General features: G+C 36.7%; 1 protein-coding gene across 1 annotated transcript in view; it reads left to right on the forward strand.

Annotated features, from left to right (window-relative positions):
- The window catches only part of LAMA2 (laminin subunit alpha 2), a 270298-nt gene that overhangs the window by 123309 nt on the left and 119273 nt on the right, over positions 1–27716 (forward strand). The window contains exons 16-20 of the mRNA XM_027880560.1: positions 4396–4523; positions 9279–9365; positions 15405–15616; positions 20100–20206; positions 24900–25080. Of these exons, the coding sequence (XP_027736361.1) occupies positions 4396–4523; positions 9279–9365; positions 15405–15616; positions 20100–20206; positions 24900–25080 (715 nt within the window). The remainder of the gene's footprint in view (positions 1–4395; positions 4524–9278; positions 9366–15404; positions 15617–20099; positions 20207–24899; positions 25081–27716) is intronic.

The raw sequence follows: 27716 nt of genomic DNA on the forward strand, positions 1-27716 counted from the left end.
CACGTTATCAAGCTCTCTGTGTTTTATGTGTTCTGTCTGAGCTTATACTAGATCATGCTATAGAGAAGAGGTGCACAGGGAGCTTAAAATCAGTTCTGGATTTTCTTGCATCTTTGAAAGCACTGTAAGTCAGATTGGCTAGTATCCATGCAGGCTATTAAATGCTGCTTTTCAATTTGGATCATAAGCCTTTTGAAGTGAAAGAGAGAGAAGTCTGAATACTGAAAAAGAGAAATGTTTCACATCAAAGGCATTCTTTCTATTGAGGTTTACACAGCCTTTTGGCCTCCTTATTATTATTCATGGTGTTTTTTCAGTAATACAACAGACAATTTAGGCACCTAATTTACTGATATGATAGTTCTTTTTGCTCTTCCTTAGCTTTGAAATATAGCTGAAAAGAAGCTGAAATATGTTTTTGACTCATGATAAAAGCTCAAATCATCTGCTTCAACACAGGCCTGTATGAAAAGCTCATTTTAACGCTTATCTCGCAGTAACCTGCAAAGCCCTTTGATCCCCACAGCAGCCATAGAGAGCTGCATGATACATTGTTCTCGTTACCATTGTGATATACAGAACTGCTTTGGTACATAGGGCAAGTTCTAACATTCAGAAATACTCTTTTGTAGTATTACACGTACAACATTTACAGTAGCTTTATGAGGTTGGTTAAACCTAAACCTTGTCAAAAGCAAGCACATTTCTAGGTGTTTGATTCATTGCAGGGTAGTACATCTCTAGCCCAGAGAAAGCAAATCTTTCTCCCCCTAAGTGGTGCTCAAAATACTGAGTGGGCAGTCCACAGAGCCATCCCTTTCATATTGTATTCCTTTGTGTATAAATAGCAAATACCACGTAGGATGAGGCCCGTGTCAGATCTGGTGGACATGTGCTTTAATTTAGACAATGTTCATCCACAGAGCGACAAAATGTCTTCACCCATATTTATATACATGGAAAAAAAATGGTATGCCCTAGCCAAATGCAGTATAGGCTGTTATGCAGGTAAAGATATGTAAAGCCTCTGCAACATCCTGTTACATTTGTAACACCAGGAAAGGGAATTGTCTGTGTAATCTTGACATTACGGTAGTTTGAAAATGCCAGAAGACTATATTCATGCTTCCAAAGACATAATACCATTGTCGGGTCTAGGCAGCTGGGGAATGTACTAGAATAGGCACCCAGGGTTAGGCTTTCTCTTGCTTTAGCTAGCTTGAACAGCTTCCTTGGTTGTCTCTATGACAGATATCCTGGGGAAGGGCAGCAGTGTGCCAAAGGCACTATCTCGGACTCAGTCATACTCCCTGATTAAAGTTTTATTTTCATCACTAGCATTCTATTCTGACTGGTTTTTTCCATGTTCGTACACATTCAGCTGCATGTGCAGCTAAGCAAGTCATTTTTCAGTGTGAATTAAAGGTTCCCTGTTACTGGGCATAAAGATGTTAATTTTGTTTGTTCCAAAACAGAAGAGCTGCCTCAGCTACCTCAAGACACTAGCAATAACGTTTTCAGGGTACAGACTGAGTCATACATAAATTTTCAGACAAAAAAAAATCCCACAGTCTTACTTATGCAGAGGTTTTCCAAGTGAAGTTTAAGTGTTTAGAGATAAAAGAGGTCCAGAAAACTGACGCATTCAAAATAGTATGAGATACAGTGTGTGTGTGTAATTTCAAAACATAAATATTTAGACTTAAAAGGAGGGGACACCTAAAATAGTCTTAAAACTTTCTCACCAGGGGAAGAGGAGGGGCAGGCACCGATCTCTTCTCTGTGGTGACAAGTAACAGGACCAGAGGCAATGGCCTGAAGTTGTGTCAGGAGATGTCTAGGCTGGATATCAAGAAGAGGTTCTTCACCCAGAGGCTGGTCAGGCACTGGAACAGGCTTCCCAGAGAAGTGGTCATGGCATCAAGTCAAAGTTCAGGAAGCATTTGGACAATGCCCCCAGGCATGTGGTGCGATTCTTGGGGTGGTCCTGTTCAGGGCCAGGAGCTGGACTTGATCCTTCCAACTGTGCATATTCTATGATTCTATGATTGTGAGGAAGTAAACACAGATATCTGGATAGAGGAGATTTAGACACAGTGTATGGAAATGACTGATATTAGAGTGCCAGAAAATATTTCATCAAAGAGAAGGTGGTCAGGTCTTTGTAGCATGAACTGTTTTCCTACAAAATGGAAGGTTTTGGGTTTTTTTTGCACTAAAAAAAAGCAGAAGCTGCAAATACCACTCAGCAAGACATGCGAAGCTTTAAAGTAGTGTGTTAGCTCCTCTCACTTTAATAACATCCTTGACATATAAGCTGTTCATATTATTCAAAAACGTTAAGATGTGTCTGAGGATATTTAAAGCTAAACTTAACACAAAAAAAGAATCCATTATTTTTCAGAAAAAGCACAAATAATTTGACATGATGCCTTTAAAAAGTTGAATTGCAAGGGATTTTTCTTTTGAAACACTTAAATTATTTTTGACACATCTTCTTTGAAAAGTGTATCTTATTGTTCCTAGATACTTTTTTGGTATGGCTGGTAGATTCTCTTTTAATGTCAGCACTTGAAATAACAATGAAATGGACTTAAATGACCTAATGAAGTCGATTTTAACCCAGCTGACTGTTCTAAAGCCATAATTTTAATTGAATAAGAGTCTCAATAAGTTGTTATTAGCTCACAATCTACTAAATATATTTAAATATAATATTGTGACTAATACTTTCATTTTGAAGATATGCTGTACATATCTACACTATAATATGAATGCACTAATAATATGAATGCACTCTTTGAAACAACAAACAGCATTTTTGGAGATCTATGGTTTTGAATCCAGTGCACCCAAGACTAAAAAGGGCTTTTTAAAAGTGCTTTTTCAGCTGCCCTGGTGTACAGCAGTGGCTATGCAGAGCACAATGCAAAAAAACTTCATACAAGTCATTACAGTCCTGGAAAGCTGTGAAGAACTAAGTATTCTTTAGAATACTGCTGTTTCCTTTATCAAGGATAAATTATGCATTTCAGACTCTGAAATAGCAATCAGTATCATATGCATGACTTATTAAAATGATAAAACTATTTTCTTGTGTTCTTAAAAACCTATTTTAACTAAAATAGTAAGTTTGAAAGTACCTATGCCTTAAAAAAAACAAGCAACAACAAAAAAAAACAACAAACAAACAAACAAAAACAAGCCTCAAGAGTTTTTAAGTAGCAGCTTGGGTAAAGAAGATTCTAGATTTGGCCTGTTGTCTAAAACACAGCAGAACACACCCCATAAAATAAAATCTGTCTTATGGCTTTCATTTTGGCCTTTTCAAGTTGCCATGTGCTTCTTCAGTTCATACCCAAGCACATCAAGATGGCATTTAACAGCCGAAATCATTCCTACTCCTTTCTCTGTTTTTCATTGTGAAAGAGCTACACTTGGGTATCTTGTGGCAAATAGTAGCGAAAGGAATAGTGTGATGTGCTAAAAATGTGAGGGGAGAAGGGAAAGAGATTAAGCCAGAAAGCTAATTTTCTGAATCTATTATGGATTCTGCAAAATTATTTAGAATTTCTAAACCTTTTATGTGAGAGGGAAGAATAGAAGGAGTAATTACTCTTTAAAACTTGGTTCTTGCAAGTCATCATTCTAAAACATTGCTTAATTTGAGATGAGCCAAACGTTATTTACAAAAATGCAAATCTGGTACTGCCATTTTTATGTTGCATGTTTCATATGCTCAGATTAACTCTCTTCTATTATGAAAGCCACTTGTAGACAAACGCATACCATTGGGTAGGGCCTTACATACAGTGCACTTGTCCTTGTTTTTACTCACAAAGTAGAGTCTGGATAGTATTCTAGCAAATAAGTATTAATTTAATAATTCAGGCTTTACTACTGTTTACAGCCATATACCTTGTAAAATGAATTAGTGAGCTTACATGTGAAATGAAATAATTTATTTTTATAAATTATGTAGTCTGGGATTTATTTTTGGAATCAATATCTGAAGACAGTTTGTCACAAAATATGGCCTGTTGTGAGACTGCAGTACTAAACCTGTTGTATATTGCTCTGAAGGCTGGTTTTCTTTAAGCAAGCTAGAACAATAATACACCTGTCGTTTGGCAGAAATATAAAGGTTTGCAATTAAATATTCTTTTTGTTTTACATAGAAAAAAATTATCCACAAGAACATAACTACCCAACATGTGAATCATGGGTTGTGACATCTAACCTCTAGAACTGTTTCTCAACCAGAAGAAAAAAATTAGAATATGTGTTCCAGAGCTGTTACAGTCCTGGTGTGATGATGAGCTAGGTGAATTTATATCTAAGTTTCTATATGTAAGTTCTCTAATAGTCAATTTGTACTTTTCATTTTCTGTTTAGGACTGTAAACACAACACAGGTGGTTCATATTGTGATAGATGCCTTCCTGGTTTCTATGGTGATCCTACTAAAGGGACAGCTGAAGACTGCCAGTTGTGTGCTTGCCCCTTAAATATACCCTCTAACAAGTAAGTTGCATATTTATTGCATATTACACTTTTTCACTTAGTAAATTGTGTGATTTATTGATTTATATTTATGCATGTACACTTGAAATCTTTTCTTGTTTCAATCAATTACTATACTCTGCAATATAAGCTTTCAATTTTTACAGTTTTACAGAGTGCTTGACAGGCAGGCAAAGATGAAGGCAAAAGCTGGATGAGACTAAGTTAGAAAGAACAACACAGAATTTGCCTTTAGAATCAGTTTTAGAATTGATAAATAGCATTTGCTTGTCTGTCCTCCTTAAGAGTAGTTGTTTCCAGTTTTAAAGCTCAATTTACAGATTTGATGGGTGGGTTTTTTCAGTAACTAAATTTAAAGTCAATTTATGTTGATCAGATAAAATAGTGCATTTTTCTGCTCAGTGATTTGTTTGGTATTTGAATTAATTCTTAAATCTTACGAGTGAAAATTGTGTCAGCATATCTCAGAATAATCATTGTTGTTTTATAAAATAAATTACTAGTGAAAAGTTATTCAAAACTCTGATCTAAAAAACAAAGTTTCCTTCATTCCAAAAGCTTTCTATGCTACTCAATAGCCTAATTTAATAGACTGAATAGATTGAAGATTTTTTTCATTGGTTTTGTCCCAGTCAGTACCTGAAAAATAACAATACCAAAATAATTTTACATGATGTAGTTGAATAAAATTGAACCTTGTCTGTGGCATTGCATCCTGTTAAAATTGCACTGATCAGAGAAGGAATTGCCTAAGCACTTATGAGCAGAAATTCCAGGGGACTGTAGAATGGGAGCCTGCCCTCCTGTTAGCACAGCTCTTGAGTTGATTTTATTAGATATATATAGGTTTATTATATCTGCTGCTCAGGCATGGTTCCTCTGACATCCTCATTACTTAGTATTTCCTTGCATCGTTAATTATTTATCTTTCTCTTGTTTGAGAACACTGTGCTGACAAAGCAGGAAAAACACTATCACATTTCAATCTTGCACAGATGTGCAACAAACCAAGTAAATAGATAGAATTTAGATATTGATTGGCAAAATGCCCAGAGACTTCCATTATGTATTTGTTAGAGTTTTGTGTGCTTTACTTTCCTTTTTTGAAGTTCCCAGTCTTCTTTTTAATATTTAGTTTTCTTAAAAAATATAGGTCAAACGTACACAGTATAAATGTTCTTTGAACTGTGAAACTGTGTTAGTCCTGAATCCTACAGAGTTTAGCTTTGTAAAACTCATTGTAAGGTTCAAGGTCTCTTGACGTTACAGTTATAGACCAATTTAAAAAAAAAAAAACCAGGGTTGTTAAAGATTTAATGTGTTACCTGTAGGCTGTTAAAATACTTGGTTTTCTCTTTTATTTAGTTGACAGTGAGTTTGTTATACTAGGGGAAAAGTTTGTAAACAATTCAGATTCCTTCATATGAAAAATAAAGAAACTTCTACCGAGTTAATGTAACTGTACAGATGTAACGTCATTTTCTTTCTGAGTAATTGAATGAGTTACAATGGCTAATTGTACGTACAAATTCTTGTAAATAGCTTTTATAGATTTTAATTCCTGCAGCATTTAATTCCTAACACGACATAACGTGGCATCTGTAGGTCTCTAAGCTTAATACTAATTTCCTGCTGCATAGAGATATGACATACTGTCCATGTAATGAGCCTGAGAGATATATTTTTATTAAGAAATGAGTTTTGTCTTTTATAGCAGTCTCATTTCTTTATGATGTTTGTAGTGTTTCCCATGACTGTTCTCACAGCACTTGACTCTTTTTCTTTGCATTTCCATATAAGGTGTAGGAGAAGTGTTCCATTCATTTTAGAAATGATGTGGTGATGGTGGTGTTCCATAGTTGACCTAAGTCCCTCTCCTGTTTCCTAATGGCAGGAGTTTCCATATGCAGTCATTGAAGCCAAACATAAAATTGCCTCCTGAAGCATAAAAGTCATGAGTGGCTTGCCATATGTCAAACAAGAGCACTTAGCCAAATCAGGAAACTAAAATTAGGTTTCTAAGCTTGTTTTCTGCATCCTGGGCTGTATTTCCCACTTTTTACATATATCTACATAGAAGTGCTTATATGATGCAAATGAGATCAATACCCATATTATAAATGGTATATATAATGGATGCTTGACTTCTTCGTCCTGTCTCTTCTCATTAATGTACCACTCCTACAAACTGTTCTAACATTCTTAGTCCTTAAGGAGTTTCAAATAAACTGATTTTTTTTTCTATAAAATTATTAGACATACTACTATGTAGTTTTTTTCTACTAAATGTAGATGTCTGGGATAATTACTGCTCTTCTCTTGATGTGGTGATAAATTTAATATGGGTAACGAAGACCCTGTTAGGAATGCTTTACCACTGAAAATAGAAGATAAAAGATATCTCGCTCAGCCTGGGAAAGTCACAAGTAAACTCATAACATTTGAACTAGGAATTTGGGTTGGTCATAGAATTTTAATATTTTCTTGGAGTATTAAATAAAATCACAAACAAATTCTCAAGGGCTGTTTTCTATAACATACTTGTAAGCCTCTAGGAAGTCCTGTCTCCCAACATAGGCTTACCACATATATACCCATATTGTGTATCCATATGGCCCCATGTCCTATTATTAATGTTGTTATCTTATGTAAAAACAGTAAAGAGCAATGATCAATCAAGAGGGACTACTATTTTTTGAAGCTTGTTTTGACAAATCAATACTTACACTTCTTTAGTATTTAACACTAGAGAGTAACAAGATTCTTAATAATCAGAAAGGTAAACTCTTCTTATCTTGCTATTATGTATTTATAGTATGCAGATGGGAACTTCTCAGTGTATTAGTGTTTAGTTTTGAGATGTGGACTGACTATTAAGTCAGAGAAAGAATCAAGGAGGCTAGATCTGAGTATAACCCTTAAAACATGGAAATTCCACTATTCATTATTATTGCTTAGTAATAGTAAGAACATCATGATTATTATTATTATTATCATTATCATTATCATCATCATGATTTCTACAACATTTAAAATGTATGTGGTTGAATTCAGAACTCTTGGTGGCACTTTGGTACAGTCAGTTTTGTTCAATGCTATAATGAGGTGTGATAGCATCTCCACAAAGTTTCCCATGTAGCTCTTGGAAAGAGTAAGGTTGAGACTGACAAGCAGGAACTTATTTCAAGTACGTCAGGTGCTGCTGATTATATTCAATGATAATGTGTGCTTTCATTGCTATCAAAAAATAGAACAGCAATTATTGTTTCTTCAACTGGCTCCTCATGCATTCATGAATCTACTGTTAAGTAAATGACATTGGAAAATAACACAAGCATAATCCTTATGGGAAAGAGAAAAATCCCAGTACCTCTCTGTTTATTGGACCTGACCTTCCCACACTTTTTTTACTGATCTCTTATGTCTGTGAGATAACATAGACTAAAGAGTAACTGAGGGCAGATCACAAGATGGATGAGTCCTGAGAAGTGAGGTCTAGTCACCAGCAGCTAATCACATTAAATTACGCTGCTTAAGGTTGTCTGCCTTCCCTGTGCCTATTATTTTCCAGAAATTGTCATGGTATATCCTGCTTTAAGATATCCAAGGTTGGATTATATCTATTTGTTATTATTGTAGCATGAACTATTACCTTGAATATACCTTCCTTCTGATGTCTTTGTTGGAGCAATTCTTTTGCTTCTCAACTTCTCTTTTCCTAGGTTACAAAAGATAAATTTAGTGTCTTCTTTTCAGGTAGGTGTTTTGTTTTCCCCTTGCGAATAGTCACTGCTCTATGTACCTGCTCCTATTTTTTATTTTTACTTTTCCTTTTTCTATTTCCTTGATCAGAGATGATTACCATTGTTTAGATGAGGCCTTATAAAGATGCTCGTATGTCTCTGTCTCTAATAATCATTACAGAATTATAGAAAAACAGATTGCCTCTTTTTCAGTGTGGTGTCTTTTAGAGTGTCAGGAGGTTTCTTCAGAGAAGTGTGTTAAAGAAGAAAGATTATGGAAAGCAAACACAGTGTGTGAGGGAACACAGTTCAGAGTTAAACACAGACATCGAGAGGAGGAGCTTGCAAATGCCTACAATATCTTTATTAATAAAAAAAGAAAAAAAACAAAACAGCCAAAAATAATTAGAGCATAGCAAAGAGGTAAAGCCTTCTAGTCTGCAAGCTATTCTTAAACTTCAGCGTGCCTGTGTGGCCTGTAGCTTGAGGTCATTGGCACTTGATTAACTCAAATGTGTTCTCTGGGAAGCTGTACCAGATATTTCCCTTTTTGCCCCTCCCCTTTCTTGTTCACTGGGTTCCTTTCACAGCCGACTATACACAAAGTTAACTGAGCTTTTAATCAGTTGTCCTTCAGAAAGATTTATATAGGGGCTGCATTATGGCATAGATTGTTTTGCTAGGCCCTGGGGGGCACAAACAAACAGCTGTGCATTCCTGCCTTTTTAATGGTATCCAGACCACTCAGTGGCAGGCTCAAGTCCCATAATAACAGGCTATTGGGATGCTGCCATCCGTTGCTCTATATTCAGTGTCGCAGAAATAGCAGAGTCATTCCAAATTCAATTTGCTGGAGTCGAACTTAAGCCCCATGCCTTAGACCAGAATCACTTTTCCCGTGCACCCTTTTGCAAATTAACAGTCTCTCAAGTGGGAAGAGAATTATGCTGTTAACCATCTTTTCTTTATGTTTCGTCTTTGCCCCTCTTGTTTCTCAATATCAACAACACAGCTTTAGCCCGACATGCCATTTTGACCGAAGTCGTGGATTAATATGCGATGAATGCCCTGCTGGATATGTGGGACCACGCTGTGAAAGGTAAGCAGGCATCATACTTTTAACCATATGACATCTGAAACAGAAGTATTGATCATATGAAACTCTTCTACCTTTTTATTACTTCCCCTTCTCATCCCCATTCCTGTGTTCTTAAACTCACTGAAGAAATTCCTGTGTATTTTCCTTTGATATTGCATACAGGAATTGGTATTTTTCTAGTGCTTGTTTTATTATTTTATGGTAAAATGTAAAGTTTCCAAGAAGCATTTTCTGAGAAGTAAGAGTCTTTTAAAAAAAGTTTCTTCTAGCTTTTCTGTCACTCTTCTGCGATTTTTATAATTCTTTTGTCTCTTTTGTCATTTGAACATTTAGAAGCATGGTGAATCAAATACGCTGTAAATTACTGATGCCTCTTTTAGAGAAGTTAATATGCAGCAAAAATACAGCTCTTCTAACATGTTATTTGTAGAATATTTTACATTTTTGTTGCTTCTGTTCCCTGTTGCAGTTTTTATTTAGCAAAAGCTATGTTTTAATGACAAAAAAGATAATTCTACTTTGTCAAACAAATAGAAAAGCTCAATATATATTTCCTACTCTTATTAATATCTCCACAAAAGCATTATTCAGAAAGGATCATATAGAGAATTTAAATGAAACAAACGGCTAACAGGAGTGCTGGTGCTAAGCTCCCAGGAATCCTCTTCCACAGGAGGTGAGACCACGCAAGCAAAGGGATGTCATCACTGTATCTGCATGGCTTTGGTCCCTTGGGCTTTCACAAGGATAAAACAGCTTTCAAGAGCAGTTAATGTGCCTGGGGACCTCTGCTAGTTGTTTGGAGGTCATGATGAATCACTATAGACTTTGTCTCCATGATCCCAGTCCCCTGTGACCCTGCCAATGACACCCATTGAAGAGGGGCTGGCAAAGTTAAGGGGCGCGAAAACATGGTACTTGGATTTCTTAGTAGGCTTTTGCCATTTGGCACTTCCATGAGCTGCTTGAAGTGTTTTCCAATGTAAATCTTAAAAAAGGTAAGGTTTCTTAATGATGACTTACAATACTCTGGCTGGGAATAGAAGAAATAGGAATGAACCAAGAGGAAGAACCAACCAGAAAAGCAGCAACCTGACCATATGCTATGCATCTCCCTATAGTCCTGTCTTTCCAATTTGCAGCTATTTCCTTTTAAATCCCCTGTTGTGCTATAACTGTCCTAAAGTGATAGTGCAGGCTGTCACCTGTTTCCACCCATCATCACCAAGTCTGCTCCTGCTGCATGCTATTTCTGCTTGTCTTTTACTGTCTGTCTTGGAAGTCATCACCTTCTTTCAGCTAGTGGGCTGTGAAGTTAATGATGGCAGGAATAAATCACATCAAGAGCACTTTGGTGGCAGTTTGTCAATGTAGGGTCATTGACAGCTTCCATTAGCAACAAGTGCTGTTTCTGAGTGGAGCACAGGCTGTAGATGAAGTAGGACAGAATCTGAATAAATGATGAGCTTGGAGTTTAGCCTGATTTCCTAAGGAAGCAAGGCTAGTGTGATCTTTTTGTGCATGTCTGCCTGGCTGCCTGCAAAGTCATCTGGCCTTGTAGGTCAATTTCAACCAAATTTGGCAGAAGGATGGGAGGTCTCAAAGATAATAATTGTTCCCAAAGGATTTGTGAAAAGAAGTGGCTGAATAGAGGTTAATAAATCAGGACATGTCATAGCTAAGGGGGAGAATATTGTGTGAACTCACACCTGATTAAACAGCAGAGAATACATGCAATAGAGAGAGAACAAGAGAGATTACTAAATGTTCTGCCCATAAGAAAACTTTCACAGGACAAGGAAAAAGTGCTACTGTAGCCTGAGGGCTTACTCCCTGCTGAATAGAACATCCTGCAGCAAATTATCAGCCCTTAGCCTTGTAACCATGAGATATAAATCCACTGGAAATTAAACCATTAATTCCAGTGCTCACAGAACAATTTGCTTTTAATTTTAACAAGTTGCTTGGAAATGTCTGCAGCTGTCAGTAATAATGATCAGAAGAAAGCATGTCACCTTTTGGTATTAATAGTGGTTGTATAGTTGCTGAAAGAGTTTACATGAAATTCTTTTACATGAAATTCATTTTAGCAACTACAAACTGATGTGATCTGAGCCCCATGATTCATTAGCTAAACAATCCTAAATTATCATGACATACTAAGTATCATGAAGTGAACATGCACAGTACTGTACTTATTCATCCTAAAAAAATATCCTGTCCCCTAGAGAGATACATATACATGTCTGAGTTGTAAAATGCCAAAAAATTGCTACTTCTTTCACCTGTACTCTTCAGAATAATGTTGCCAAAATTGCTCTATATTCTGAAGGGTCTAGCTCATAACACCATCAAAATAATTGCAGGTATAAACTATGTTGAGAGTTACTACATACCTATAATTGTAAAGAAACTCCAGTTTTCCCATTTATTATTTTTCCCCAGCAAGCTAGACATAAGTTTTTTTCCTCTTCTCAATGCTCACTTTTCCAAAGGCATATGAGGTAGGATGGACATTCTCATAACTTCATAGAAAGGATCTATGAGAAGATCCTAGGCTCAAAGGACAGCTTTTTGACATTTACAGGATGATGATGTGCATTTTCCAACTACAGTCTTGATAGAGATAAGAGCACAAGCTTTAGGGAAAAGAAGCAAAATGGGCAAGAGTCTAGCTTTTCCTGTAGCACTCCATCATTTATGTACATAGTTCCAGTGACCTTTTCCTTCAAGAAGAGATGAGAGATCATCATACCTTATGTGTGAGGAGAAGGATGAGCTGGCTCATGTCCCCATTCTTCAAGTCTAGCACAGAGTGCCACTAGCCACAGTCTCTCACAAGTACTGTGACTTCAAACTACTGCTCATTCTAGCTAATATAATTCTTCCACTAGTGCCAGAGGAGCAATTCTGCATTGCAGGGTCAAACATTTCAGGAGATTTGATACAAGAAATGTGTTATGCAGGATTGCTTAGAGCTTGCAAAGGTAGGCACTCTGACATTAGAAAATTCAAGATTTATAGTTGGTTACACAACAATAACATCTGTGCTGTGGATCTGAGTTAGAATATCTAACTATGTACTCACAAGCTGCTTTCTCCATAGGGCTTTTGCCTGATTTTGTACACAGGTGGAATGCGCATACGTTTCAAGGACTCTGTAAAAATAGTATTTCCAGACTTTAAAGTGTTTGCATATACAGCCTTAATTAACTCTGTCACAAGAGCTTTTTTTCCAGTAAATATAAAGAAATGTATAAAATAGACCTACCTGTGTTTTTGTGCATACATGTGTATATACACAGCACCATATGGACTGTTATAAGGAATATTAACTCCATAGGGACCAGGCCTAGAACACATACATACACATATATTTAAATAGTAGCCCTGCATTTGGTACCAGTTATGCTAAGTAAAACCAGTGTTCGTCACAGACACACCTACTTTTGAGCGTAGAAGAGAAAAATACGGAAACAATCTTTCTTCACTGCTTTTATTCCTATTTTTGTTTATTTTTTAATCTCAGGGGTGTTATGTTGTACTTAGCAGTCATTTATTTATACATATTTTTTTGTGTTTTGTGTAATGCATAAAAGAAATTTTCCAAGCCATGCACATTATTGTTGTTTTTCAATCTAAACCTTGCCAAACACATAATGCTTTGAGAAGAGTAGCTGAAGCAGGAATGTCCTTAAGGGAATAAAGATGGAATTAGTGGGGTTTTAATCTTCCCCTACAACCTCAGGGAAAGTGGGAGAAAAAGAGGAAGAATTTACACACATACAGTTTTGTTTTAAGCTTAACTGGTTTACCCCGACTTTCAGGATCATCTTCCTATGGATTCAAGATTATGTATGTGTTCAAGTATAATATGGCTAAGTGAGGGTAGTGAGTTACTCTAATTATCAGAGTCTCAACTGATGAGAACACAAAGAGTTATCAAGATCTGCTATTAATAGAAGGAAATTATTAACAGTGCATTTTGCACAAATCTTGGGGTATCCCTTCTGTGAATTGCTTGGCAAGTTTCTGTGAATGCTGTCAGATACAGAACTAATCCCTAAATGAAAGAGAAAAATGTACACACATTAAGTCAAGTTAAATAGATTAGTAGGACCAAAAGATACACACAAACATACAGTAGTAAGTGAGAGAGATCTTAGCAAAGTGTGGGGTAACTTCAGACATAATCTGGTTTAGATAAAGTAAAATAGCTGCATAAATGATCCAAATGTTCTTGGTGTTTGATAAAACATGGCTACTAATTGTTACATATTAAGATACATTCCTGGCAATTTTAACTGAGATATCATCACTGAAAAAAAGCCAATTTATTTTGGTGAAATTAAGCTAAAAATCACACTTTTGTGGTTGTCGAGATACCCTCCATCAAGGAAAAAACTATCCACTTCTTTGCAGGGAATACAATAAATGGCTACATCTGTGACAGGTTCTGAAAATAAAATGCCTGAATTATTGTAATGACAAGATTTTGATGTCTTGTTACAATGAGGAGATAATTGTGAGAGATAACTATGATAGCACAGTGGGCTAAATTGTGAAAATTTTACTCATGGTCTTAAGTGCTTAAATGCACCCAGACCAATGGGATATTTATATATAATATTCATCTGTGGTCTGCATTGTTTATATTTTTAGAGAATGGAAAAAATCCTATTTTATGTAATCCCCTACTGCAAAAAACTCTTCAATTAGTTCCTACTTTCATTTCCTCTCGTCTCAGTTATCCATTTCCTACAATCTTTGTAATCTTTGCTAATGATACTGAATAATATTTAACAAATATTTAGACAGCTTTCCTTAGGATCCAGCTGAAAGCTTCATGAGATATTCTGCAAGCAAGGAAAAGGATGAGCTTGATGTATATAAAGGGACAAGAGTGAAAGCAGAACTGAGCTCTACATTCCTTTATTAGGATTATACATAAAATCTTTGTTCAGCCATGCCATCCAGTACTATTACAAAGTAGAGAGGATATCTGTGTACATTAGAACTGCATTCAAACTGATTTAAAAATAGTAGGAACCATTAATTCATGCAATGTGTTTTATGTACTTTCTGTTTTCTTTATGCTAATTGAAGTTCATCTGAAATGCACACGAATAACTTCATTAGCTAGAACCAGGCAATTTTAATTTTTTTCTTTACTATCTACAAGTTGCTCTTACTATGAAGTGTGAGCAAATGTACTGGAAAGGGAAAGCAGACCAGAATAAAAATAGGAAATAGGCTGTGAGATGAGTAGAAATTTGCTTTAAATAAAGAGTTATGTTAGGTCAGATTCACTAACCTGTTTTATGTGGTACTCACAGGAAATTGCTGTTGGGCAAGGTGGAAAAGAAGGTGATATTTTTAAGCAATTCTCTTAAAATGTGAAAAGTACAGTACACACAACATAGTTCCTGTGATAATGAGCAATCTTTTTGTTACCTGCCCATACACAGAGATTAGCAATCCATTAATTTAACAAATCTGACCATGCAGTAGATCAGGGGAAGGCTAAGTCAGGGGAGGATCTTGTTAGGTAAACAAATTTATGCCTGTATTACTTTCTAAAGTTATTTTTCTAAACTAAACAACTTTTTAAGGTATAGGGAAAAAATCATCAACCTTGCTGGTAAATGAGTAGGTCTAGACACGATGTGCTGAAAGACAAAGCATATCTAACACAGAATCATAGAATAGTTTGGGTTGGAAGGGACCCTTTAAAGTCATCTAGTCCAACGCCTCCCCTCAACTCTAGAGTGCAAATAAGATTTCTCACTGTGCATTGTCTCTCCTTCAGTGCCAGTGACAAGATTTTTCACCCACTGAAGTCTAATTTACTAGCAGAACTGGCAGGATTTCAGCTAGTACTGTATCTACAGTGTTGTTAAAAGAAGAAAGAGGGAGAAAGAAAAAAGACACTTAAGACACACTTGGGATCATTTTTTGTGATTAGGGTGGCAACAGAATTAAATATTTCTAATGAGAGGATCATTTAATAGTCCTAACTGATGATTTCTTTTACCTTAGGTGTGCAGAAGGCTATTTTGGACAACCTTTAATACCAGGGGGATCGTGCCAGCCATGCCAGTGTAATGACAACCTTGACTTCTCCGTTCCTGGCAGCTGTGACAGCTTGTCTGGTGCTTGTCTGATATGTAAGCCAGGTACAACAGGCCAATATTGTGAGAGGTGTGCTGATGGATATTTTGGTGATGCTGTTGATGCAAGGAACTGTCAACGTAAGTCACAAACTTTTACAGCTCCTGACAGTATTGATCTATGCTATAACTGTGTTCCTGAGAGGAAAACTTTGCCCCTGTATGTGTGAGATGGAGAATGATCCAGAGTACTTACACCTCTAAAAATTATACTGTGCGTCTGCATCTGGAAAGGGAGGCTTTAAAGTAAATTATTAAAAACATAGTAGTGGAAGACGACATGGAAAAAAAACCCAGGGAGAGTGGAGCATTGCATGCATGTAAAAGGTTATACTAAATGTCAGATCTACCAAACTAAATGCAAATAAATGAAAACTATTCACTAGAAATGCTGTAAGCTATCCAGAGAAATCCTGTTAACTAGTGAGACTGCTGCTGAAAGGAGGGAGCGATATTTCAGTTACTGTAGGGTCCAGCTGTGGCAGCACTTGTGGCCACCTTCCCTCCTACATGGCCTCAGTAAGAGTCGGGAGCTGCTGCCGCTTACAGGACAAGATTCTCCCAGCTCTAAAGCAGAGTCTAAAAATCTCCAGAAAAAAATTTCTAAAGTGCTGTAGAAGATACCTGGCACTGCAGCAAACCACCATTTCTCAACTGAGTAATGGCATGTTGTTTAAGTATCAACCTTAGCTCATACTTCCCCATAGTGATTACGAAAAACTATTGAGAGGAGATGGTAGATTTGGTGGGAACACGAGCTTTTGCTTCTGTAGGAGGCAGTGGCTCTCTCTGAGCCATTACTGGCACAATTTAAAATGTAGAACAACTGCTTTTGACTTAAAAACATTCTTCACATACCTTCCATCCTACACTGAGAAATATAATAAAACAGGTTATAAACTTTCCTGAAAGAGCAGAACATTTTGTTTCACTGTCACAAGGATTTAATCCTTTTATATCGATTGGAATAAACTCAAGGTAACTTCACTGAATACACAGGTGTTATAGCAGGATAAAATTATGCAAGTAGAAGATCTAGAGCATTGTCTAACCGCTGTCTGTATCTGTTGCAACCATAGCAGCCTGAGCCAGTAGCATCCATTTCCACGACTTACTCTATTAGTGACTTGCGCTTTGAAAGTGAAAATACTGGTTCTGTGTGTGGGGACCCAATTAGATGCAGAACATCACCAAGTTTCTCAACTAAGACTAATAAATACTGATGCATGCAAAGTCATAGATAACCATGAAGACATACAACTGCGTAAATGCTTTCTGTACATAGTATACACAATGCCAGCAAAAATTTGGACAATCACATATATACTCTGCTCAAGTTAACAGGTCATGATGAATGATGTCATATGAGTTAGAATGTTAAGTGTGTAAAGTGATTTTAAAAAGAAGTGTATTTCAAAAATCATAGGCTTCAGTAGCTTCTCAATTCCTGAGGCATCAATAGGACTGTTGCTTTGACCATTTTCACAGTAGGGGCATCTCCATGAGAAAGAGATTTAATATGAGGAGAGTTTAGAAAACATACAATTAAAAAAAAAAAGATACGAAAAATTGAATACATATTTAATGTTGAATTACAAGCTTTGCTTTTGTTGTTAGTATCACTGACAAGGAGAGCCCCCTAATGTATTCATAGCTTTGTGCTTGCAGTTGCCTTGTATTCATCTGCTCTCTGTCTTTCATGTGGGTTTTCTTTTTTGCATATGATTTTTTATTTCCTTTGCAGACTTCCATGAAGTTTGCCCTGCAGCTACAATATCAGAGGGACTGTGCCTTTACTTTGTTGTTTTCAATTTCAATCCTTATTAAAAAGCCAAATCCAAGAGTATTGCAAAGCATGAATTTGCTTTCAAATTATTGTTTGAAATGTTTCTTGCTCTTTCTCAGTACAGTGCTGTTGTGTGCATTAACCATTTCACATGAAAGTACAGCTTTATATCACCATCACATCTCTGAATTTTTTTTTGGTGTATCTATACAAAATCATAAATCTAAGAACAATGAGCAAATGTCCCAGGCATATTTGATTTGATTCTAGTAGGTTGTTTTTTGGAGTGAAACAGCTCAGTGTGCTGAAGCAAATACCTGGAGGTTGTGCTGATGGTAATAGAGCTCAGTGTCATGAGATGCATTAAAGCAGATATTCAAGTGTTCCTATGTTCCAGTGTGCAGGTACTATTGTTGGAGGAGAATGTGTGTTGCTTGATCATAAATATATGCTCATAAATATTTATGGAAATCTAGAGAGAATGAAGGGTCTTGGCCAGTGTCATTTTGGAAGAAAGTAAGACAAAGTTCTCTGACAGGCTATATTGTATTATAACAACCATTTGGAGCTTCACACAAGAGCCGATTTTCTGGTAGAGATGAATGAATGAGAAGACTTTAGGTGAGATAAATCCAGTTTATCAGATTGAGTAACAGTTCATTAGATGGATAGCCCTGACTTTATGTTTCTTCTCTATATAGATACTGCCAGAGCAAAGAAAAACATATATATGTAATACTCATCACTGTGTATAGTTTGGAGTGTTATCAGTTTTAAAATATAAATATCATGATAAAGAGGGCTGTATCCAGGATGAAAGATAAATTATGGGTTTGTTTAGTGTTGAAAACTGTGAGTGAAAAGAAAATATAAGTGATGTTAATAACATCAGAAGTGTTATAAGTTAATATAAGAATTTAGACAACTCAATTCCAATTAAACATTGATAAATTTATTAAGCAAGCGATAATAAAGCAAACAGCGCTGGGTGGCCTGGGGGGCAATTGCCTCGCCCGAGACACACACTGAAAATGTAGTAAATGTTCCTTTTTATACATTTCCAAGTCCCGAGTGTTGAATGCGGCTGCGTTGAGGCTTGAGTTCGTGGTTCATTGCTAAGTGGTCATCTGGGATTTGTCAAAGATGAAAGCTGCAGTTCTTATCAGCTGTAAATTTTACCAATACTGATACTTGTTTGTTTAGCAAGATGTCTGCAATTATTTTCACTGACAGTTGCTTAATTAACAGGATGTCCATGAAACTTATCTTGTTGAATTATAACAAAAGTTCCTTATTCCCTCATACACATAAGATTTTATGAACAAAGTTAACAATCTATTACAAGAAGTGGGTTTAAATGTTTGCTTTTAAAAAATGTATTGCAAAACAAAAAGAGATCAAAACCTCTAAAGGTGTTACATGATAGTTTGAAGAGCAGCATGTTTTTGTTACTTACTCCAGAATTTTTACAAATATTTGAGAAACAATGGCATGAGTAGAATGGCAAGTCTTAAAGTCACTTTCACTTAAAAAACCTCAACTTTTGCAGGATACCTCAAAAGTAGGGAGAAAATCCCCACCCCAATCCTTTCAACTTATAATTGGAAACTGTAAATTAGCAAGTCTAATGAAGTAACAAGGAAAGTCCTGTTGTAATAGTCTATATATAGAAAAAATATAACTGCCTTCTCTCACATGGCACCTTCTGCCATGAAAGAATGTGACCGCCATGTGTTCACAATTGGGATTCAAGTGTTTCTTAAAATGAAACTGTCAGTTTGAGAAAGAAAAAATAACACATGCAGGTAGGGCACTGCAGGAAGGCCAAATGTGGTCTGGACCCCATATTTACATAGTAGATTCATAATCCGTGTAGAAATGTGAATTCATTCCCTTCTGGGGGGAAAAAAAGGGACATGCAGGAGCCAGCTCATGATGATTTGAGTCAGTGACTGTGTGGTTATAGTCCCTGTGACATCAATCGCATCCCTCTTCTCTACTGTGAGTCCTAATGGGATTTTTTCCTAATCTCTGCATGCCAAAAGGATTGTGTTTGAAGAACATAAAGGGCAATAGAAATCTTCCCCAAAATTTCTCTTCTCCTAAAACATAAGAAGTGTTGTTTTTCCTGAAGAAACAGCATTTTCATCACCTTTTTAAGTCTTAAAGGGGGAGCTGTGATGAGTTAATCTGGTCAGTTGGGTTACATTTCCTCTGGGAACTCTGATGCTGTTGCTGACACAGAAATCCTGGAAAGTCATGGTAGCAGAAAATCCTTGGTCTCTTTTTCAGCTCTAGATTGCTAGCTGGGAGGTGTCAGCATTACTGTCCTTGTAGAGAGGCCCTGGAGTCAACCTTGTTCTGGATCCTTAGACTGCCAGTATTTCCTAATGACTACACTGACAGGGAGTGGACTCCAGGGCAACAAAACCAGCATGCAGAGCAGTAACACTCCCACTGGCCACAGCTACACCCTGTACACTCCCTGGCTGCACCAGTTTGGGGTTTTTTTTTCTCTAAACATCCTGCTGATCTTAGAGGAGCAACTGAAAAAAAGTTATTAATGAACTAGAGGCAAAATTTCTGCCCGCACTAACTTGGAGCAAAATTCCACATTAATAGGTAGGTAAATGTGTGTTGTCAGTGTGTGGCAATGACACCTTCCTACTTTACTCAGGCTTCGTGTTTTTCAGAGTGGCAAAAGATGCACTGTAAACATTCGGCCATTAGATTTAGCTTCGGGAAACACATCAACATCTCCTTCTTTTTCCTTTGCAGCCTGTCACTGTCACATCAATGGCTCCTTCTCAGAGATCTGTGACTCTCGGACAGGCCAGTGCGAGTGTAAAGCCAATGTAATTGGGCGCCGCTGTGACATCTGCAAAGTGAGTGACAAGTGGTATTTCCTTTCAGCTTTCTTCCATGTTTGTCTTAACTAAATGTCGTTTGGTTTCTGTATAAGGGGTTTTTTTTGTTGTTCATTATTCCCTTAAAGAACATATATGGATTGTTCTTATGTTGAGAAAGGTGGATGGTTGCTTTTTAAATGTTTTCTAATGGTTTTCTAGAACAAAACATGGAACATTGGATTTACATGCAATGAATGTATTCTAAGCCTCACTGTACATATAAGTACATTTGTATACATGGTATATACACTTTATATTCTGAATGTTTGATATAAATAAATTAGTTAAAAATAGTACATCTTTGGGAGTTAACCCCTGTATGAAGAAAGTTGCAAAATGTCTGATAGCATCTGATTTAAAAAAAAAAAAAAGTAGGATACTAGTTTAGTTCTACTGTGAATGTTCTGCTTTTATGTTTTTTTCTTAGAGTTTCTTCTTGTTTTGTCCAAACAATGTGTTATTTTTTTGTGAAAGTGTCTTTTGCCTTGACTTTGTTTTCCTGTCTCATAAATCACTGGAGAAAAATATTGTTTCATAAACTTTCACAGAATTGTCTTCAGGCAGCTAAGGAATATGTTTCAGCTGGCTGCACGTTTCTCTAGCTCAGCCTAAGGACCCATGGATTAGGTCTGTGTCCTCAGAATACCTTCACCTGTGTGTAATTTAAAGCACATAAATAGTTCTGCAGAAATCAAAAGGATCATTTTCACCCATTAAAGTTATGTAATTTCTGAAGTGTTTGCTCATACTGTATTTTCAACAGTATTTAAAGAGTCTGTTCAAAGAAAAATTGCTGGTACCAATGAATTTGCAGATTGCATAATGTACCCAGCAAATAGCTCAAGCTTATTAATAGAATACTGGCGATTAATTAGAATTAATCTTTGTTTACTACTATGTTTACTCCTATCTTTATTCCTGTACACTCTTAGGTCATGTAGTTTTCTTATCTTTACTTTCTAACAGTGTTTACTTTTCATTCTTGAAGCCTAGCTACTTCTGGGCCCCAGAAAAGCTGTTTTGTATACCCTGTGGCTGCAGTGCTTTAGGATCTGTGTCACTGCAATGTGATATGTTGGGAAGATGCATCTGCAAACCAGGATTCATGGGCAGACGCTGTGATATAAGCAGACAGGTGCCTAAATTGAAGGAAAATGCAGGAAGCAGTCAGCAGATTCGAGTACCCCCTCGGAGATGGGGTGCCAGCAGTGCCAGTGGGTGCCCACGAGGTGCTTACCGGCCTGAGACTCTGGTAATGAGAAAATGTGTGCATTGCATGGGCTGAAGTCTCATATTTATTTGCTTGTGTTTGGAGCTCACATAGATTGGAGTTTTTTTAATTCTAAATATGCATGATACAATAGAAGAAATTCTTGAGAAACAGAGAGGCTCAGAAGACAGCAGGGAACCTTTTAGGATGCTTCCCTAATCCTAGGGCTTCTCATTGTGCAAATTCAGTGAGAAATCAAATACCAGAATAAGTCCCAAACCAGCACCATTAGCAGCTGTATACAGAAAATGCATGGGAGATATACATAAATCAATGGAATCAGTGGGATTTTCCTGGCTTTTGACAGCATAAGTCTTCCATTTCTGACAATTCAAGAATCAGCAGCTTACGGAGTTTGCAAGAAGGATCAGCCCTAGAGGCAAAGAGTTAAGATCTAATTTTAAAATGTCAAACATAACTGGTGTTAAATGCTCTCATTAGTGAATATGACCAGTTATCTGAGCCGTTTTTAACTTGGTGCAGTGCCAGTAATTTGAATGCAATGCCCAGAATAACAGGAGTGTTCGTTGCTTATCACATATCAACAAAGCAACTTATTTCCTAAAATATAGTAATTATGATGCAACTGCTTCTAACAGAGCAATGTTTCAGAAATGTTGTTTTTTCTCCCTGCAATGCAAACCCTCCACGCTTATCACACCCTGTCTGAAAAATACCTGGCAGTGTTTTTCCTCCTCAGCTACACTCTGGGACCCATGCTGTATTCATCCATATAGATTCCCTTGGAGAAATGAGCTTTTATCCACTACACATGCATTAGATTACTGTGTTGCCCACAAAAACACTCATCATACACTGATGGGGACAAAATACAATAACATAATCAGAAAATTCATTGTACTTCCTCACTGTAATCCAGGATTTTATCTCTTGTTCAGTAACTGTGATTCTTAGAATTTCTGTGTGTAGATAAGCTTCGCTGAGGACTTAACTAGGGGGTCCATCTTGAGGCTTGCATGACTTACCAAAATGTCTTTGTGCAGAACTCCTCACAGAATACAACTCATCATGCTAGTGATCTTTCCTAACTTAATGTAGTGGGGAGTGCCAGTATCAGACTTCTTCTGACTTTCACCCTTTTAAACAGAATTTATTAGATTCTATCAAACTTTACATTGAGAACTAAGATGCATGCTGTGCATTGGTTACTTCACTGCATTAATCTGAATGTCTGTCCTGAGATTGTGCATTTTCACATTTCTGTGTTTCTTTGTGTGTAAAAGAAATTTTAGAGATAGTCATATGTTTAATTGAACCTTGGAGTGTACTTGTAAGAGTCTGAGTATTTCTTTCTCTCTGATAAACTATATTTTGTCATACAGAAATTTGCAAAATATTTCAATATAGAATTTGAAAATTAAAATCAATTTAATTCTTTACTACATGTATAATCAAGTATTTACTTAGGTTCATATGGTTCTTTAGGCCAAATTCTGATCATAGGTGTGGTCCTGTATTCTGATACCTATCAGCAGATTCTCTGTGTGGCTGTGGAACTTCAGTATTAACCTCATATATCAGGTTCCGGGATTTCTCCATGGAAAGCTTCTGAAGCCTCTGAGAAAGCCCATACAAGAGGTTAGGGGTTCCAATATGGAACAAATCCATGTAAAATGTAAATCATCCAATCATTAAGGTTAGGAAAGACCTCCAAGGTTATTAAGTCCAATCTTGCATCACCACCTTGTCAACTAGGCATAGCACTAAGTGCCATGTCCAGTCATTTCTTGAACACCGCTGGTGCGGTGACCCCAACACCTCCCTGGACAGCCTGTTCCAATGCCTGACCACCCTTTCAGTGAAGAAATTGTTCCTGGTGTCCAACCTGAGCCTCCTTTGGCACTACTTGAAGCTATGTCCACTTGTCCTGTTGTCAGTTGCCTGGGAGAAGAGACTGACCCCTACCTTGCTACAACCTCCTTTCAGGTAGTTGTAGAGATCAGAAAGGTCTTCCACTAGCATCCTTTTCTTCAAGCTAAACAACCCCAGTTCCATCAGCCACTCCTCATATGACTTATTCTCTAGACCCTTCACCAGTTCTGTTGCCCTTCTCTGAACAAGCTCCAGCGTTCCAATTTCTTTCTTGCAATGGGGGGCCCAGATCTGGAGGCAGTACTCAAGGTGCAGCCTCACCAGTGCTGAGTGCTGAGGGACAATCACTTCCCTAGTCAAAGTCGGTGCAGCTCCACTGATTTGAAAAATCTACTGATTTATGGTAGGCAAAAATCTAACACCTTGTGCCTGGATCACACAGTAGTACATTATAAAGCAATTATTTTCACTTTGTTCCATTTATATTCATTAGCAGTGATCTTTTTTAATAGATCGTTTTTAACTTTTTGTTTTTCTAGCACAGTCTCTGATAGATTTTATTCTTAAATGTTGTAATATCAATTTCAAGTGAAGTTATTATTATGATTTGGATTTCAGATTTCTTTAAAAATCATCATGCTTGAAAAAAAGGTAGAGAAGTACTCCCATTTTAAAGCAGTGCAGCTCAAGACTGAGTTCAGACTCTGAATATCAAGTATGGTTTGCTCCTAGGAGCCTCTGTTGGCTGGTGCAGTGAAACCAAGGTCTGTTGGTTGAAAGCTTTGTGCAGAACTCCAGATTACAGTAGATAAATGAGCATGTGTCTTCCCCTCTCTACAAGTATTTTGCATTCCACTAGTGAAGCTGGGGAAATTTATTACTGTAGTTGATAATATCTACTCTGGTTCTGTAGAAACTTTGTATTAATCATTGCAAAAAAGAAAGTAAAGAAAGAAAAGAGAAACAAAGGCCTGATACAAAGATAGAGGTTTTTATCTTAAAAATAGATAATTCCCATTACTTATTTGTATTGTATACAAATACGTGATATCTGTTCTTCTGAAGTTATTCCTATATATCATTCAAAATAAATGCCCTTGAGTTACAGAATACAGTATACAGACATTGCCCCTGCTCAGAGGAGATAATATCTAGTTTTTCTAAGGCTTTCCAGTTGGATCAATCTCCATTCATAGCTAAGAATTTGAATTCACTCTCTTAGCAGCAAACCATACCCGACAAACTCTTTCAACCAGACACAGGGTATGTATACGGTACTCACATACATTCTGTTCCATGTGAAAATTGTACTTATGGGAACACAGCCTCATAAGCAATGCATTACACTTGTAGAACATTCTATACAGCATCAGGTAACATTATATAATCTTTATTCTTTCTCATTATGCAGAGCATTTAGTGTCCAGGGTTTTACCACTACAATTCAATTTTTTAAGATTAGTATTTCAGTGACAAAGGGGAAAGATCTCCCTACGCACTCAGCTCTTCCTCTTTTCTCCTGGTAATCATTCTGTGTACTATCTGCTCTTCCTCTCTCTGTGGCAGCCTGAAACATTTGGCTTACAGTCTTCAAGAGGATGTGTTCCCTGCAACTGCAACTCTTTTGGTTCCAAGTCCTTTGACTGTGATGGAGATGGACAGTGTTATTGCCAGCCTGGAGTGACAGGAAAGAAGTGTGACCGCTGTGCACATGGATTTTACAACTTTGAAGAGGGAGGCTGTACTCGTATGTAAATTTTTTGCACCTAAGTGCAGATTTATTTGTTTGTTTGTTTGTTTGTTTATTCCTAAGATTCTAGTTTGGCTGGGTTTGGATTGCCTAACAAATTTTCTTGACAGCTAGGTACATTCATGGACAACCTTGTAAATCAGTCAGTTGGCAAGGATGATGATTGGCAAGAACAAAAGACACGAGTAATTTCTGCCATTTTATGGTCAGTTTATGGCTAATCTACTATGTTTAGAAGGAACTAGGATGTCTTTTACTCCAAGTACTGTCTGCCAAAAAAATTCTCTGAATTTCCTATAATTTAATTATGTTAAGGATATCACAGAGGTCTGATTAAAATTCTTGCCAAATCACATCAGCTTGAAGGGAAAACAAAAACAAAAACACAACCTCCCTTTGCTTCTAGTTTTGTCCAAAATCTTTTTTATTAATGCAGTCCTTTTCTGAATAGTAATATTTACATTCTTGCTTCCTTGTATACTTTTTGTGTCCAATAATATCTTCAGGTAAATCTGTCTGCTATGTCCCTTGTGTAAACACACAAAAAGTCTGCTTTTCTAGATGCTGAAACTCTAGCATTAGACATAAATACATTCAGCCACTTCTTTACATTTATTTTTTCCTTTTTGGACATTAGGTCAAAAACTGAAATGCATGCTTCCTATCCCTGAAGTAGTACAGATTGCTATGTTAAAAAGAACCTAATCGATAGGTTTCTTCACAGGGAAATATCCTTTTTTGCTAGTAGAACTGTGTTTTTAAAGTCTCACAGACTCATTTAGGTGTGCTCACAGGAGACACAGCTGGTTATCTAGTGTGAGTGACTGCTGGAATGCCAGAATGCTGCTATTATTCTTCAGGCATAAACTGTATCCTTCTCCAAAGCAGAAATCACCATGTCCAGTAATCTGTTCTTCCTCCTTTCCTATCCAGAATGGCAGCAGAAGAAGCAAGACTAGCTCTCTGCCATTTTTTATTCCCTTTTTTTATGGAAGGAGCATCAAGGCCTTGAGACTCACATTTGTGCAGCAAATTTCAGTTTTAGCTGTAATTTGCATAAACCTTGAAACAGGCTGGATTGTAGATTATGTTTGAAAACGTTGTTCTATTATTGTTTCCGCTGTTCAAAAGGGGAACAGCCTTGAAAAGCACAAACACATTGGCACCTTAGGAAAGGGAAAGATTGGTTCCCAGGCTCACTGATGAAAAGAGCTTGAAATAAAATGCAAATGATAACTGCAGTCCTAAAGCCTCTAGCATGTATACAGAGGGGGAAAAATACTATAGTTTATCTTTATGGTTAGCCTCTTATTCAAACATTTCACAGTTTAAAAGTACATCACTGTTGTAAACTTCATACAGTCAGGGAAGGAAAATGAGAGGGCTATTAATAAGATTTCACATTAAAATTATAATTGCTTTCTTGGCAAACTTTGAAATGACAGAGTAAATCCATGCAACATTTTAAATAGAAATGTATCAGCTTGTGATCATCAAATGTTTAAAATAACAGCAACAGCTAAAGATATTCAGAACATTCAGATTTTTAAAAGTTCCTAAGTAAATAGAACAGATGGAGAGGAATTCTGTTTTCAACATGCTATTTTCCCCTACTTATTTTTAGCAGGCTTCTTATGTATTCCTTCAAATGACAAAAAATAAGGAATTAAATTATGAATCACAAAGAAAATCAGAAATTTAATAAAATATATCAAAACGTGCTAGAAAGAAAAGTACAGAAAAATTATTTCCATTGTGACAGTTAAGTATCACATAAAATATTGGACCCCTTTTATCTAGCATTTATCCAGAAGGAATATAATTTGATTTTTTTCTTCTGCAACAAAAACCCATAAATCATAAAATAAATCCTAAAGCATCGTCAGTGTTGACATTCTATCAGCAAAGATACAAAAGAGATTTCTATTTCACTATTGCTTGCAACAAATGTGTTGTACTTTTTGCCTCCTTTTTTATTATTTTTATATAATGATAAAAGTAAAAATGAAAAAAAGACTGGTCTACCTTCTTCTTCCCCTCCATGTCTTTTAAGCAAAAATTCTGTAAGACCTGGAAGCCCATAGAAGAGCTGTCATGTGCAAAAGCCTCAGTCTACCAATAAGCTGTATTCTGAAGCATCTTCAAGCTTCAGTATGTCAAAAGGTTTGAAGTAGCATTCAACATATCCTGTTCTGGCACGATGGAGGCAAAACTTGCTATCTTCTTTGCAACAATTACTTTATTTTGAAAGCACTGATGGGGAAAAATAAAGGTCACTTCTTATTTGAACTATAGATATGGGTTCTATCTTTGCACATCTCTTGTTTTCTTGTTTAACTCTGAACTGAGGTATTTCATACAGTAAAGACAATGATTGTAATTGAAGTCCTCAGCAACAAGGTTAAGCTTTAAACACCCTAAGGAACAGATTACAGCTCAGAGAGTCGTAGTTTGCTTGTGATGCTTTTTCTCTGACCTCAGGGGTAATGTGGATGGTGGGTATAAAAAGAACCATACCAGTTCTGCTCCTTCAATCACTGAGGTGTCTTGTGCCCCATAACTACTTATCACTTACATACCTTGAATTTGTATTTTCCACCAATTAGTTGTTCACTTAATAATCATTTAAGACG

The sequence above is a fragment of the Empidonax traillii genome, unplaced genomic scaffold, assembly GCF_003031625.1.
Source record: "Empidonax traillii isolate 1590-97213 ecotype Southwest subspecies unplaced genomic scaffold, ASM303162v1 scaffold72:size2462915, whole genome shotgun sequence".
Taxonomy (NCBI): domain Eukaryota; kingdom Metazoa; phylum Chordata; class Aves; order Passeriformes; family Tyrannidae; genus Empidonax; species Empidonax traillii.